Here is a 17,678-nt window from a genome sequence, read left to right as displayed (position 1 = left end):
TCATACCTACCAGAGCAAGACAGATGGTGTGGTATAGGTGTCTCTAGATTGCACTGCACCCCAAATGGACAACATCTGAGCATTTTCGCAGCAATGTATTAACTGCAACAAACACTATGACACAACTATTGATCACCACTTGGGCTTCCAGGGAAAAAAAATAAGAGGCATTTATGGGTTAATACCTCTGACTGAAAATTGCTTATTTAGAGGTTTACTGAACAGATACCATCATCAGGAGATAAAAGTCCTTACACTGAACAGACAATTTTAATGGCCTTTCCCATTAAGCTATGGGCGATATATTTCAAAGGGCAGATTATTGGAGTCTTTCTGCTGACAGCAAGGAATGTCAGATGAATTCAGAGTATCAGCGAACATCTAGGCCTTGGTAACAAGGATTTTAATATAGAGTTATATTACAATTCAGGACAAAACACCTTGACCAATTTATTCTCTTGTACAGCACAAAGGGACCTTACACTGTATCTGCATTTATATTCATTGCCAAAACAGGCAATGGACCCTTACTGTTCATGGGAACAAAGCTCCAGATGCTCTTATATTCTAAGCCTAGTGTGTTCAGCTACTGGTGCGGCACCATTAATCACATAAAACATGAGTTTTATAGCCTTGGAAAACTGGCACCTCCCAGATTTATTGGTTTGACTAGTCTGCCTAATAAAAAATTTCTTATGAACAAGTGAGCTCTGAATATAACATACTAAACATTATCATCTCATAATCAATAGGTATCGGTGAGACTGTTTTTAAGGTTTAGCTCCTTTCCTGTTCCCCCACAGACTGAAATTATTCAGCTCTGTACTGCAGAGCTCCATTAAGCACTTTGTTTTTCATTGAATGACTGGAATCAAATGTGTATGGCCTCCATGGATGGATAAACTGCTGTAAAAAGAGATAAGTCAGCAATACTGATTGGCTCTGTTGTCTGAGCGTGTCTTCTGATTTTTGAGTTTCTGCCAAAAGCATCATCATTCTGTGTTTATCCTTCAAAAGCCCTCGGTCACTCAGATGGTGCATATGCTTGCAGCACAGCGCTCTCCCTTGCAGAAACAGTATTCATAAAAAAGAAAATTTCGGAACGTGTAGTTGTTGAATGTAAATTTGTGGCATAAATCCTGTATCCCTTATCTTTCATGACATTGTTACTATATAATCTGAAGTGATTAAAAGACTAGTTTTACTTTGCTGCCCATCTCTTTTACTGGTTTATCTGCGCAAAGCTGTACATAGCTTTAAAGTGTACTTTGTCACACCATTTTCCTCTTCCTTTCCTTCCCTGGCAAGTTAAAATAACAGAACCACCATAAACCTCTGTGGTGGTTTCTTTTGTGTGTGTGTGAGTGTGAATTCATACTGATTACTGAAAACATACTGCGTTTTTCTTCACTTCTGGGGCTAGGACTGTCAATGCTGGGCTCAGTACTGGCTTTTACAGGATGCCATAGACATGTGTCTCCCTCCAGAGCTGCTGCTGCAACAAGAGCTGTTGTTTAACCATGGACACTTGCTGTGTGCTTTGCACCTGAGTAAATGCCTGCTGGAGGCAGCAGGAACACGAGCAGAACAGGTCCCTGATGAGGCGTTTGAGTTTGTAACAGCTCTGCAAATTCAATGTTTCACACTCAGGAATCTCCTAAGGCAGAGACAAACAACAGACCCTCTCAACATGATGGGATTACCTGTCTGCAAAGGCAAAATGGTTATTTCCCATTTGAAAACAAAATGACATCAGACACCAATGATTTGGGTTTTATGCAAGTATATGGGTAATAGCAAGACTATAAATAAATCCTATCTGCATAAATTGTAATTAAGTGACAAATGAAGGCAATTGTTACTGCTTGTTCAAAGTCTTGTGAACATTTCTGTTACTGCAACCTCACCAGAGTTGCAAGTTCAGCTCATTGTGAAGTTCTGGGTCCTATAAAGTCTCATTCATATGCATATTGTAAGAAGCAGGGATATCAGAGTCAGAGCCTGTGCTGTGTCAAAGGTGCTGCTTAAGATCTCAGGTGAGGAAATGCTCTCTTACAGACAGCTCACAAGCCCAAACCCCTTGTGGCATTAAAAGGAAATTAATTCAATTTTTCAAGAGCTTCCTAACAAAGCCTGGGAAACAAGTTCAGAATACTAGCATATGCTCTAATCCATTTGCTAGTTATAAAGGCTTCTTTGTTACCGTTTTTGGCTGACAACAGTTGAGATAGCATGTTTATCATCATTCTTAAAACACTTGAGAGAGAACAATGTGCGTGCATTTTTATTTCAGTTTTAACTTCTTTATTTCATTGCTGTACAGCTGCATTACACTTGGCTTTAATCCCTTAAGCATTATTTTCCTTGGCAAAATAGTCACTGAACTGAGTAGAACTTATTATTGGAAAAATATGCTTGAAAAACCAGTGTGATGTCAATGCCAACTGAAACCCATGGAGCTTAAAATGTCACAAATGTGCCCATAGCTGAAATATATAGCTCCTCATTTTTTTTTGACTGAACTAGGAATGTTGTAAGTCTTAGGTTGTGACGCCAACTGTAAAAACCATAGAGTAGCCTCCTGAAAATGAACGTGTGCTTTTTTCCCCCCATGAACAATCATTTGGAAAAGTTATGTAAAACCTGATGTAGGATAATTCCACAGGCAACAAATGACTGTGTGGCTCCACTTCCATCTTGCCTGTATTAACTGTGGCTATCAGTAAGAAGTTGGGCTACAGGCTTCTTAGAGAAAAGATAGAACCCGACTCTGTAAAACATCTTTAATATTCAAATATATAAATAAGCACTACTGAAGAATAATTCAGAAGACTGAGGTGATTCATTATGAACAGATGCTATAAACGGGAACAGTAACATTGCTAGGTAAGGAAGAAGCAAGCTATTTTAGGAGTCTTGAAAATCTCTTCTAGTTCTTCAGACAGATCATGCTGCTATAGTTACTTTATAAAAAATTATATTCTGAAAAGCACTTTAGTAAAAGAAACCTTTTACTGGAACTATTATTTAACCAAGACCTTCTACAGCACTAAAACACACTGCAATTGAATTCCTGATATAGTTTTAAGAATTGGAGGGGTAAAAAAAGAACAAAAAACCTACCATACCTGCACCAGGAGCTATTTATTAGCATAACACTCTTCCTTTTAAAGATTTCGTAACAACTGAAGTATATACAAAGTCTTACAGCATTTACACAATAAAAAAGTTTCCTATTAGCTGATGAAGTATAAGGTAGTGCTGCAATTTACTTCAAAGCATGTATACAATAATAATGAAGCAGACCACTGTACTTTCAACTTCTCTGCTACCACACCGCCACTGTCAGTTGAAGTGACAGTTAATTAAACCACTGGGAAGACACAGATTGTCAAAAGATTTGTAACAGGTTGACCTGCAGCACTAACCATCATAAGGAGGATAAGAAGAAAAAAAAAAAAAAAAAAGAAAAACTACATAACTGTCATGTTTCTACACTTTCCTAGAGCTGTAACAAACTTTCACAGCCTTAGATATAACATATGCAAGACAACATAATCACAATTTTTCAGATATAGTTCAGCTACTGAGTGTATTTACTTCTGAATAGGAGGCATTATATTGATATGGCTGTGTGTTTCCATTTTTGTTCATTAACTGTTCAAATAGGTCTACAAAAACTAAAAAGACAGCATGGAGTTTGTAGTCATGATGTGTTTGACTAATAAAGGCATTCAATATCAGCTATAGGATATAATCATTCCTGTCAAAAGTTTAAGACCAGGAGTCTTTGAGTAAAAACCAAACCCACAAAATCCCGCCCCTATGCCATTTTCATCTGTTGACTCCAACCTTTTTTAAGTTTTTCCAACAGGGATAATACAAAATCATTAAAATGCTTACATCAACCCAAATGCAAGACTCATTTAGTTTAGGAGAGGTCAAGCAGATTCACTAACTACTTCTGCTGTAAAACTGAGGGAGCTTACCTAGAAAAAAGAAACCTTTACTGAACAGTCCCGTACTAAATAAAGGTAGGGATATATAGTTTAACAATGATACACAATTTAAGAACGTAGCATTGTTTGCCATTTAGAAACAGTTTTACACGTGCCAGTAACGCACTTTCTACAAGAGATAAGGCTGCTTTGCCTATCGTCATATGCCTAAACCTCTTATTTTGGCCAATTTTGCTTTTCTTCCCCCCAAAGGGATTCTCTCTCAACTTTGAAACTAGTAACGTCAGTTGACAATATCTGTATTAAGACAAAAAGTGACATATATAAAATCCACAAGGAACCACATAAATAACAAAGAAGTCATATAACCTTTCCATGTAAACACTTTGATTATACTGAAGCCCTAATCAGATTCTCGTCTTAAACTTTTGGCAGATAATGTGTATGCTCAGCCAGGCTTTGTAGTTATTGTTCAAGTGGAAGCCAGGTCAGCTCACATGTTGACAGGCATGCAACTTGGAAACATTGCACAACAAGCAACACAAAGAGATTTGAGAAGTGTACAAGACTTCAAGTAGACTTCACAACCCTTCACAACTGAATATTCACAGACAAAGATACAGTCCTTGCTTTTTCTACAGTGGATTTTTCTCTCACACATGGGACACTTTCTGTGACTCTCTAGCTTGCTTGATGCTATATAACCACTTGATGATTCTGGCATTCCTTTCAATGGCAGAAATGCCATATGGCACACGGTCATTGGCACTGTCATCATTTCTAAGGTCACTGTTGCTGTCCTGAGACTGTTCACAGTCTGAGCTAATCATGCTTGCACTGCGAAAGTTGAGGGATATAATATCAGAGTTAGCCCTTGCAAAGTTTTCCATCCCAAGGTTTTCAAGCTCTTCAGGATCCAGTCCGCAGTAGTTAAAGAATCGTTCAACATCTGCGTCGACACGAAAGTATCTGTCGCTTAAGTCTGATTTTGATCGTTGTAGGGAGGGTCTTCTACTAACTCCGCATCCAGACTCGACTGCCTCAATCTCTGGGGATTTCAGGGTGGCAATGGCAGCGATTTTGGGCTTTGGAGGCAGAGGCGGGGCTGAACTACTGCAGGGTATTGCTTTTAAGGGCTTTGCACTATTTACTTTCCTAATGTCTGAGGAGCTGTGAGAGACATGCAAAAAAGTCTCTGCCGACTGATCTAGGAGCCTTCTGCTGACATTGGAGCTGCTCTCCTGTGGGCTGCTACGGCCCTGTGTGGGGTAAACCTTCAAAGATTCGGCAAATGAGTGTCGGTTCAGCTCTGTTGAATCGGCTCTGTGGGGCGGCCAGTTTCGGGGACCATGCTTGTGCCCTGAACCCGAGCTGGAGCCTTCAGAGCTGTTGATGATGTTCTTCAAAATCTCAAGTTTCAGATTTTCTCTCTGGACGCCGCTCTCAGTCTTTGCGTTGTTGCTGAAGACTTTCAAGGTGGGGCTCCCCAGCGCTCTCTTGGCTGCAGGACAGACTGGCGGCTTCGCCAGCACCGCCGGCTTCACAGGCTCCTGCTTGGCATTGATGACCTCCTGGCTCTTGACATATTTTGCCTTGTCGGCTTCTAGCCTCTCCACCGCGCTCAGTCTTTTTGGATTAGGCTCCGCCTGCCTGCGAAAATAGTCAGGTCCTTTGTTCAGGATGCGGAGAGGAACGGCAGACGTGAAAGTCACGGCAGGGCTGACCGGCTTCACCATGCTACCTGTCGGTAGTGTTTCTGTAGGCATGTTTGGTGGTCTTTCCCCCGCAGCCGTTTTGGATTCTTCTCTGGGTTCTCCTAAATGCACGGTGCAGAAACATGTACATTAAGCACAATGAATAGCCGATGAATCCCGGGATCTGAGCGTTAGCAGCAGCACCTCATCTCACAGCTCATTAAATAACACTGCGTTTCTCTTTTAAAGGCAGCCTTTGTAGGGCAAGGCCACCCGACACAAGTCCGTATTAGTCTGCTCCGCTGACTCCTTTCTTCTTGCTGAAAGATGCAGGAGTCTCGCCGTTCCCTTTGTGCTCCGCTACCAGCAGCGATCTGAAACGCAGAATAACCAACCACACGTTAGTGAGAGCGCCTGACATCAGCGCGATAGCAACAGCCGCCTCCCAGCCCTCCTCTCCCACCGCCGGACGGGATGCAGCCGCCGCCGCCAGCGGCGCAGGGGAGGCGGCGCTCGGGGCGCCCGTGCCCCCCTCTCGCTCTGCACCCCTGTGCATCTTACAAGAAATGTGTTGCTTATTGCTTACAGTCCAAGCTTGGATTTAATTAAATTACACTGGAAAATAAAATAATTTAAAAAATCAAATCCCACTACGATTCAGCCATGCATTTCTTTCTGGAGAGAGAAAGAGAAACAGTATGTGTCAGTTCAGAGATTTAGACCCACCTGTCTCCTGAAGATCAACAAAAGATCACTTTCAAACTAATAACTTTGGCTTTGATTAGTTGATCTGTGTACATATTTTATCTGTAAACCCCAAACTTTTTTCTCCTTATAGGCAACATACTCTGTAATCTAAGAAATTAAGTGTATTTTCCTTTTTTATTAAATGTTCCAGAAAACTAATGTCTAAAAAGCAGAGAGCAAACAGAGGCATGTAGCGTTTTAAGGGCAATGCACCTTTCATCGTTAATCTAATGTAAAACCAACAATCTTGCTAAAGCCACCGATTCCAGTTCAAAGTCTGTTTGAACATTAGTCCCCAAAGCACCGGTGCTCCAGCAGTAAAATAAGGCTTTCCAAGTTCTTGTGATCGCTTTACAGATTTAACAGAACAACAGAAAAAGGCTTTGTTTTTTTGATGAAAGATTTTATGAGCACACAAAAACATTCTGACTAGGTTTGAAAGGCAAGAACTTGTCTTCACAGTTAGATACAATCATTCAAGTTTTCTACCAAGCACTAAGTGCAAATGAAGTTTACCTTCATCTAAATTATTTTAAGATCCTGTCACAACAGTCTAAAATCCAACACCATGGATGACGTTACAAGTGCTGTAACAATTTTACTACATGAGGCACTGAAGGGCACTTATCACGGAATCTACTTTTCAAGCAGTGATTTCACTAATGGGTCTCATTTGTTTTATTACTGCCCCATTAATCTATGCTGCCCTTTTTAATATCCCGTTTCTGTTATCACTGTGTTCTTCAGAGAGAAAGAAAAACAGCTGCTACTTCTTTACTCATCCTAAGGAGCACAGAGCAGCATCCTTCCCAGGGATGACTTACTTTCGTGTGTACTGCCATCCTGTGTGTGCTGATCCATCTACCCAACTTATTAATATAGGGTGTGCCATCAGTACATTGTTTAGACAAAAACAAACCCCACAGAAAATTTAAATTCCTGCTAAAGATACAGCCTCAAGTACTGATTCCCAGAAATACATTATATATACATTGAATATTCTCTCTAAATCATCCAAGGTCAAAGCAAGCAAACAAAATACATAAATGCTATAATGAGATTATAGGAAAAAGCTGAGCTTTCTCCTGAAGGCTCACTGTCACAAGCATTCTTCAAATACAAACTAACATATTTAGGTGGGTGATAAACCAGACACGCTTTCAGAGCAATTGAAAGGGTAGTGAAATGTTAATTAAGCTTCCCTTTCAATGTTGTTTTATAAATCCTAGTGCTAACTCCTCAGCAGTTTGACTTCCTGAATTTTAACTAAGTCTTTCTGAAAGAGAAAAAGCTTGCTTTCCTCTTTTGAATCAACATATTTATTGGGACTATTTTGAAATTAAGTATCAAATTTCCAGATGTGCTGAAGGCAATTCCAACACGCATCTGCACATACACATTTCTCTTCCATATACACAAATCAAATCTTTCCACATCACCAGCTCAGATCTTGATGGCTAAGTGCTTGTAAAAATACCCCATTGGTGTGTATATTTGATACCTGTGTGCAGAAATCAAATCTATGTGAGAACAGGGGTCTTGTCAGGAGGAAGAAAAACCCCCAAACAACCAAAACCCCCGTTCTCTGTACTAAGAACTTTCGCCCACCTGAGTTAATACCATATGAATAAGCGAGACCTCAACCCTTCACTTCCACCTTGGCCATTGTCATTAAAGGCCAGCATGGTCCTGTCCCAGAGGACAGTTGCCAGCTCCATTCTCCTACTGGCAACTGGCTCCACACACCACTACAGATCGGAGCTGTGGGGACTCGAGGCTCTTTTTGGAAGTTTTATGGAAGCACTTAACTTCCTCACTTGGGACAGCCCTGGCCAATGCTAGCAGGCATTGCTTAGGAGACTAAGCATCTATTTTGGCTTCAACGCCACAGTTAAAAGGAAAAAAAAGAAGAAAAAACCATCCACTAAGCATGCATGTTCATCCGAGAGAACAAGCATGCTTGTTTGCAAGCACGTATGGGGCCAAATGCCCTGAAGTTAATGGAAATATGCTGTGACTGACAATGAGCTTCACACAAGTCTAGAAAGAAAACCAAAGACCTGGTGAGGAACCAGGGCAGAAATGTCCACCTGAGCCAGCACAGGGAGCTGAGAGAGAAATGACCAGGTGGGTTACATGGCCAGACATAGAGGATTTGTACCTGTGGGGCTGCTGGTATAAATTAAGGTACATGCAGCTATGAAAAAGGATCAACTATATTTTTGTGTGTTGTTTAAATTGCTCCATTTCACTGAGGGGCTGCATTTAAGTATCATGGCAAGTTTATCCAGTACTCGTATGTCAGAGAGCTAAAAATTGTTAACCAGGTACTGTTAGAAAGGAAAGTGGGATGAAAGAGAGGTGGATGAATGTAAAGTGCTAATGAAACAACTTCTCCTGCCTGTGCTGGTGATGGCTGCAGCCTAATTCTGCTGCTAGCTGGGAAAGTGAGAGCAATTCCTACCAGCCTCTCTGCTGTCCGCAGGCACCTGAAACACAGCAGTGACACTAGAGAGCCTTGCTACTTATTAATTTCATCGGTAATGAAAGAGACTGAGAAGCAAGCAGTACAGTGTAGTTTCAGGAAGACAAAATTGTGCCACTTAGTTTCCAGTTGTGAAAATCATCATTGCAGCAACAGGAGTACAGAAAGGGCTTTCTTCTGGCTTAAACTCCAAAGAAACTCACTGCTTAGGCATCTGAATTTCCTGCTGCGTACAGCTCTGGTACCAGTTTTGCACTGCAGAAATTCAAAGGTGAATAGGTTTTCTTCACCCACTCCCAGGAAATGTGTGAAATATATTTAGGGAGCCAAGAAACATTCCTTTTACTCTGTTTACATCCAAATGTCTACTCTGTAGGTTTACTTCTTCTATGGACTGAATTGTGTGTTTCAGGATTCACTCCAGATTTGCATTTTTGCTCTTCCTTATAACAACTGCTAATACTTAAGAGATTATTTAAAGAAAAACAAAGGTAAAAAATTATGCTCGCATTCAAACATAGTTCATTTTAATACTATGTATACATTAATAAAACCTTTCTTCAAGTTTTTACTAAACGTGCTCCTGTAACACTCAGCAACTGTTGCAGACCTGCTGAGTAGAATACAAAACCTACAAAGCGGCAGAGAGGTTTTGGTTTTTTAAAGCTGTATTTTCAGCCAAACACTTCGATTCAGGATTCCTTTGTGACAGAGGTGGAGATCCAAAGCACTTATGCATTCTAGGCCTTGTGCTCTAATCACTCTTAGGTCTGTAATATGTTTGTCAAACATTCACATTTAAATAGCAGACGCACTATCTGCATGATTTAGGGGAACACAATACTGCCTAGAGCAGCAATACCTATACAACTAACATTAACTACAAATAAATCCTCTATGAAATATTCTTTCTTTGATTTAAAGCCAAGACAGTAGGAGGTGATAAATTAAGCAGAAACTTTGGAATTACAGTTCCATATATTCTAAATATGCAGTTTTTTGAAATTTAAAAGAAATTTATGAACTGGCCCCATTCTGGCAAGTATTTATTTTTAGCGCTATTATTAATACAGTGTTATTGTACAATACTCTAGGTAGGAGAGAAAAAAATAAACTAAAGCTGCATTCTGAACACCGACTGAATGACGCTAACTGAGAGCAAACAACGTGCTTTTCTCCCTGGTTCTGTGTTGCCCTGTAGCTCCTACACATTGGCCAAGCTTCAGCCAGCTTTTGCCTAAAAGTATCCACAGCACTATGTATTTTAACAGTATCAAAGTTGCAACAAAGCAGCAAAAAACAACAGTAAAAATGTGGCCCAAATGAAATTAATGGAATTTCTGCTCTTGACTTTGGTGAGGATACTGCTTCACCTGACAAAGCTACAGTGAAGCTCATGCTCTTAATTCATCCCTCTGGGACAGCAGATGAAGCAATTGTACTGGAGGTAGGAGGAAGCACAGTGGATAAATATAACGAAGGCTGACAGCCTTTACTCTGCTTTCCTTGATATTTAAAGGCCTGTGTCAATTTTATTTTCCAGATGATAAAATATAACTACCACTACCTCAAGATGCACCATAAACATCCCACAAATTCCAACATAAGTAATCAACAAGTGATCTCAATAGGACTCAAAATGATCACAAAACAAAATCTGCATAGGAACACAGGACACAGAGGGAAAATGTCTGGCTCTGCTAATGACCAGGTGCACTTTAGAGCTGCAGGTCTCATTATAAAGATGCTGTTTTGTCCCTGCAAAGCCTATAAATGAGGGCTTCACTGAGAATGACTTGCTACAGGTCTATATACTAAGTTATACTATTGTGTATGTCTAAAACTGATACAAGTTCTTCTGTGGATAACCGTCATTATAAACCTCATATATTTACATTATTAAGTTTAAATATACAGGCTAAGCCTAAATAAACTAGACTTAAATTGACCTAAGATAATGCACATCCAGAATGGCAGCACTATTTCATTTTTTGAAACCAATTTTAGATAAATATGTGTATGGGTGTAGACTTGGTCTCACATAATATTAACTGTCAAGATAAAGCATGAGGAGATGAAATAATCTTTCAGATCTACCATGACTTAAAATACTAATGGAAGTGCTGATTTTCAACTCTGCTCCCTGCCAAGATGCGAAACTGTGAACTTTACTAGTAAGAGCAATATCTGTTCAAGTAGATGTTTAAGCCTTCAAAAGGTCATAAAAAATGTGAACTACAGTGACCTAAAACCAAGAGAGGCAGAATTACGTAGACATGGAAAAGCTCCACCAAGTGGAAAGGTAACGGTTTTGGCAAAGGCAGCCACTTTTCACTGCTGATGTATTACTTTCAACCAAAGAACCCAAACTAAAATTTGCAGTAGCTTTATAATAATTTGCACAGATGAACATACAATGGGCTGATATATTTACGATAATTCTGCTTTGCTCTTACATCACGATCAAAGACTTATAAGATAAAACTCTCCATAAACAAAACACTGTCAGCACTTAGCCCTCTTTCTATTTTACTGCACAGTTAAAACGATGAGGTTTAAAGCAGGATGCGCTATAACCAGAAATGCTAACACTGTTACAGGGAAATAGCTTCTGGAAAACCCATGGAGGTACAAATGCCTGGAAAGCAGGAAAGCAACTTAGCAGCTACACTTACATACTGCCCCTGTAATGTATGCTTAGCACTCAGTGGGAGCTGGATAGAGATGCCTCTTTGAAAGAGAAATAATTTTGCTTCTTTTCAATTCTGAAATCCAGCACTGTTAAATTTCCTACCCGGAGCAACAATCCACTCGGCGATACTTGCTTCTGGGTGAATACTGCCCTATAGATGGCTCGCACACATGAAAACTCTGATTTCTTTCAAAAGGCACAGACAGCTGCACAAATGCACAGGAAAGCTCAGAAATTAAATTTCCCTTTCTTCCAACTAGATAGTAAAAAAAAAAAACCCAAGTTGTCTTATTATTTAGAGCGATATCGCATGCTGTGTTTCTAAAAAGATGTAATAGAAATCAATTCTGTTGTCTTTGGACCCCTGTGCTGCTTACACCATACTGCACTCTTTGGAATAATTTCAGCCTCTCATTTAAACAAACAAACAAAAAAAAATCAGGAAAGGGCCTAAAAAAGTATAATAAGGAATGTAATTGTAAAATTGTAGCTCTAGCTTTATGGGAATACTTCTATTTCAATGTGCATTTTATGAGAACAATTCTCTAAACACTTTGCAAAGCTTTAGGAAACACCTTTACTGCTCATTCATCAGCTAGAGTCAATAGTCCAAGCCCAAACCACTTTTATCCTTTTAATTCTGCATCTCTCCATAAACATCACATTTAAATTTATAGCCTCCTCCCTACAAGATCACAATTGCCAATTTATCTAGTAGTCTCCTGGGCCTACACAATTTCCCCAGGTTCCTCTCTGCACTTCTAGAAATGAACACAACCCATTCTTCAATACAGGATACTTGGTTGTGGTGCTGCATCACATTTCAGAGGTTCATCAGATCCTGAGACAGGTCCCTGCTGCACTGGGTCCCAGCTGTTTGGTCCCTCTTCTCTGGGAAAAGGAGGATTCTTATTTCTCTGCTCCTTCACCACCACCTCTTCAAAATGTTTCTCCATTGCACCATTCTGCTTTTGCAAGATGCAGTAACTCCTGCTCTGCTTTGGTTGAAGGAGCAGTGCTATCTGGACTATGCTTTTCATTTCTTCTCCTCTTCTGACAGGAAAAGCTAGCACCTCATCTCCTTGCTCCTGGCAGCTGTCCTGCACCACCATGCTTGGATTCAGCATCCTGGAAAACCACTTTTTTTCCCCACTGGTAACATTTTCCACATGTTAAAAAAAAAAAAAAATAAAATTTGGGGATCATCGCTGTGCTCTGGGAGAAAACAGAATGAGGCTGAACAAAATGGTTTTAATTATGAAGCGCAGCAAAAATGTTTTAAATGGAACACATCATTTTAGCTACCCAAATCTTTGTGGTAATAGGTTCAGTAGAAATCATATGCATTAGCAAAAAAGGAAATCAAAATCTTCTATCTGCAAAATGCAGAGATACACCCGCAAAGCACCCTCCTTCTAGTACTGCCACACAGATAGGCTGCCTCACTAGCAAGATTTGCAGACTCCATACATCAGTCACCTATGTGGCCCCTGGCCACACAGCAGAGTCTGATCCTCTGCCCTGCAGAGAACAACAGAAGCACAAGCGTAATCAGTAATTAGGCAGCTGGGAAACAGCTCAGTAACTTCTGCTGCAGCATTCCTCACCAAAAAAATTATCATCATTAACTCAGCTACAGAACATACATTCTGATAGCAGTATTTTCAAAATGCCAATTCTGGACCATTTGACACACTGAGATAAACTAAACGTAGTCCTAAATCCCTTAAATGTTTGAAAACTTGTATGAATGTTAAAGCATTCTACTGTAGCATACTTGTCATCATCAGTGCAACTATGGGATCTGACTTGGTCTTAAACTATGAAGTGAACACTAAAACATAAATCATCTTGGCTTAGAAGAACTTCTTCTGCATGTAAACTTGAAATACTAAGAAATCATTACAGATTTAAATTGATAAAGTGAAAAGTATAGGTTTTCAAAATGAAAGTTTATATTAAAGGTGCAGTGTGTCTACCAACACAGCCCCTCAAAGACTTGAGGACCCACGACTGGGTGACTTCAGTAGGTTCACCTCCTTCACAGCTACTGCAACAAGGCAACAGCTTCCCTTTGAGATTTGGCATCTTGCTTCATGCAAAGCTATAAAAGCAACCTCAAGCTGAGCACTCAAAACTAATGAAAACTGAAATACACACACCTAAAATGGCAGATTCTGTATGGAAACAGTCTCTATGTTCACCATTTAAGTGGTAGCAGAGTTCATAAAATCTTGGGTAACTGATCTTTAGGCTTGTATCTCACCTTGAAGCACATGTTCCTCTGCCAATACTTTTTTGCTTAAATTAATAAATTGAGAATCACTTCTGAGCTCTTCTGTCTGGGTACAACACTCCAGCTATGTCCTGAACACCAAACCAAACCAGGTCAAAACCTGGACACCTTCCCCATTTTCCATCATGGAAAGGAACTGTGAGAAATCTGGAAGGAACATGAGCATGTAAGACAGGAAGGATGTTCAGAAGAAGAGGCCCATGGGCATGCCCTGCACACCCTTGCCACCCAGCACAGGTGCAGCCCTGCTGTTTCTGCTAACAGGCACACACAGAACTAAGCCTGATGGCTAATTCCCAAGCTGTAGAGGAACCAGGGATTTCCTTGCCCATCTTACTCATTCACACCACCTTATCCAGGAGGTACTTGCTGGCCCTAAAAATGCAGCCAAGGATGATGAGAATGCTGAAGAAAACACCTTTTTGTCTGCTTGACTTGGAGTACAGACTGGAAGCAGCCCTCCACGGTAGATGCTCAAAGTACTAGACTATACTGTATGTAGAGACAGATCCCTCTCCTGCACTGCATTTCAAAGGTTTCCACTTCAAAAAAAAAAAAAAAAAAAGTATTTGTAAGCTTTCTTTAAATTAAGGAAAGGGTAAGAAAGCTCACATAGGGTACTTGGTGAGGAAACTGGGTTACTAACTGAGCTCCAGTGCAATTAAGTAATTTCTAGCAAGTAGGACATTTCAGTTGAAATAGGAAGACCCACTCAATATTCTGCCAACTGAGTTCTTCCTCAGGAGGTGGGAAACTCGCTCCAGTTCAGGGACTGGGGATTTGACCCTGACTCCCCTTTCTCAGAAGAGTGTAGCAATCTCTGATCTCATGGACATAAATGGATACCTGCTGCTACTGCCAGCTCAGCTCGTTTTTGTGGGAAAGGAAAAAATTTACCAGACTCTGTCGTAAGAGGCCAAAAGCCCTGAAATCTCAAGTTGCCATGTTTAGACTCTTATTTATTGAGAAAAGTCTTCTAAAACTGTTTACAATGAGAAATATGTTAAAGGAACATAGTATAATAACTATAAACAGATTTTATTTGAGAAATAACAATAAACCCACAAAACCAGCTGCAGTTAGACATTCTCTTTCAGTCACTAATCCTGCAAAACTCCGGAAATATTCAAATACATGAAGATCCAAAGTAAACAAATATAGCCCAGAGAAACCCAACAATTTATGCTGTGAAAAAACAGAAACCATAAAGAGCTATTATAAATGAAAAAAATACATCATGCTTAAAATTTTCATTCCTTTAGTCAGAGATTTAATTAGTAAGAGAAACGTTTTAAAACACCTATTTTCAAAGTTTCAAAACAAAGCTTAATACCATCGTTCCAAAGTTGCTTACCTGTTGTGAAAATACATTTGAAAGAAATAGTGCACAAGAATATGGAATATTTCTTATAATACTTGCCAAATTTTTACAAGCAAGAAACCAGAAAGTCACATAGATGATATATGTTTAAATCTTTTCTCCCTTAACAGCTTACTCTTATCTTGTTATATGGAAAATTCTTTTTAATAAACTACACATGAACACAATAATTTCCTCTTTAGAAATAAATATTAAAATATAGCCAATGAGTGTCTTTTATTGATATTAAGAACCTATGAGACCACCTTTAATAGGCAGTATATTAGGCACAATTAAAAACAGAGTATGCTAAAACCAGTACCAACAGAAAAATGATAATGTTCAGTCAGTGAAGTACAACAGAGTGCCCTAATTCTGACAACTGAGGACTTTGAGCCACTCTTCTGATTAGCTGTGGGGTCTTGTTTGTCAAAACTCTTTGTATTAAAGAGCCTTTTCTGTAACATGAAATATTACTGCCATAAGGACAGCATGGCTATTTAAAAACAATTTCTACACCATATTGCCCTGAGTTAACCATTTCTAAGCATTGAAACTTTACATACAGGAAACACTGCTGATTTATTTTTTCTTAAATAAACATACTATAAAAGTTTGACTGTGTAAAAACAGATCAGGTCTTTTAAAAATAATAATAACTAATAGAATAAAAAACAAACAAACCACACATGATTTACAGCAGTGTTCCAGGGCACTGCAACCTTCAGAGCAACTACATGAATTATATCTTTCATTTTTGACTGGTACTGCTATGTTTTTCTCTAGATAGGAGGATATTTTCCCATACCACAGGATAGTTCATTCCCCTTTTCTCCAGCCTCAGCTCTAAAGATACATGGTGTTAGAAGTCAAGAAAGAAAATGAAAGGAGTGCATAATATCTTGAAGACATGTCTGTATATTTAAGACTTCCTCTAGCAGATGGTTAAAAATACTGATCTTGGCACTGGAATGCAGTGCAATTTAGGTCTTCCATGTTATTATAATATTGCAATCAATGATATAGCTGTATAACCCAACACAAGTGCCACATTGTATGTGCATGGCATAATTACACATTTGCTGTGTAACCCTTAGACTACACCAGATGTATTTACTAGAGTTGCTGAGGTGTTAGCTGTTAGAATACACTGAGTATATTTTTTTCTTAATTGCTGTATTGGAAATACGTGCTCACAGAGTTCACATGTTAAAACTACAGATCTTCACAAACTGCTTGCAATCTATTTAACTGAAGATGAATATCAAGTTAGCTACTTGTTAACGGGCATCCAAACTTTTGTTTAACATCCACGTTTGATGCTCAAAGTTGTTTCCATATTATTGATATTTAATGTAATGACTTTTCACTAAAACAATTTTATTAGAAAGCTGCTTTTAAGAAGTCAGACTGTCCAGACTCTTGTGCACTGAATGATGGTTTTTGCCTATCTGAGGGCCCTGATGAAGTTATGATGATGATGGAAATTCTTCCCGGCCACAACTTTTAAGAAACCATAAAAACCTCACCGTACAAAAGCTGTATTAAGTGACAGCCAGTGCATTTAATCAAGTGGAGAGGGAGGCAGTGCAGGGAGGGTTGAGGCATCCAAGCTCAAAAAAAAAAAAAAAAATCTCAATCCAAAACTGGAATTGGGAGTGTGGGAACATACACAAGAAGAGAGAGAAATGGCAAGACAGAAAGAGGTACAGGAGAAGTGCAATTACCGGGAAAAGAGCAGAGGAAAATGTGTTGAGAAGAGAAGGGGACACCAAACAGTGGGTTGGGAAGCAGAAATAGATTGCAAGGACACACAGGGATTAGAGGAAAAGGGAAGAGACACTTCAAGTGCTCTTCATCACCTCCCTTGCAGCTCCTACATCCCACAGAGGGAACAGAGCCAGCATAAGGGTGCAGTGGAGAAAGGCATGACCCAGTGAAGGTCCTTCTGAAGCAAAGCTCCCTCCAATCCAGGCCACTTTTGGGTTGCAGCCAAGAGACATGTCCTCTCCCTTCTCCTGCAGCTGTCCACTGAGCCTAGCAGGCTGGCAGTGGAAGAGCTGACACTGGGGTGGCTGGCATGAGGAGATCACAGAAGGATACCAGCCTTGGAACTCTGCACATTTTTAAGAAGAAAACAAACAGTGGAGGAAATCCAGTCAACCAGAAACACCAGCCAGTCAATCAAACAAGTTTGCTGTAGACTCCTCACTAAATCCAGTTCTTCCTTTTGGCATTGCTTCAGCTCCCTTTCATGTGCTGTTTGCATGCCGAGACACGCAATAGGCTTTTCCCCAGCAAGTCCTGAACTAGGGATGCTCTCGACCCTGTCCTCACAAGTGCCTTAGATTATTGCTTAAATTATTTCCCTATTCCTATTCCCCCTTATAGTATCAAAGTACCTCAATATTACTATATATCTGCTCTCTTCTCAGTTCGGTGATA

General features: G+C 39.7%; 1 protein-coding gene across 6 annotated transcripts in view; it reads right to left on the bottom strand.

The window, feature by feature from the left end:
- Positions 1 to 2,261: 2,261 nt before the first annotated feature.
- Positions 2,262 to 17,678, bottom strand: part of FAM110B (family with sequence similarity 110 member B) — a 115,872-nt gene continuing 100,455 nt past the window's right edge. For all 6 annotated transcript variants that reach the window (XM_074881657.1, XM_074881673.1, XM_074881664.1 and 3 more), the window contains one exon: positions 2,262 to 6,027. In XM_074881657.1, the coding sequence (XP_074737758.1) occupies positions 4,613 to 5,725 (1,113 nt within the window). In that variant the 5' untranslated portion in view covers positions 5,726 to 6,027 and the 3' untranslated portion in view covers positions 2,262 to 4,612. The remainder of the gene's footprint in view (positions 6,028 to 17,678) is intronic.

Source organism: Strix uralensis, chromosome 1, assembly GCF_047716275.1.
Source record: "Strix uralensis isolate ZFMK-TIS-50842 chromosome 1, bStrUra1, whole genome shotgun sequence".
NCBI lineage: Eukaryota > Metazoa > Chordata > Aves > Strigiformes > Strigidae > Strix > Strix uralensis.
This window is presented reverse-complemented; position numbering and strand designations above follow the sequence as displayed.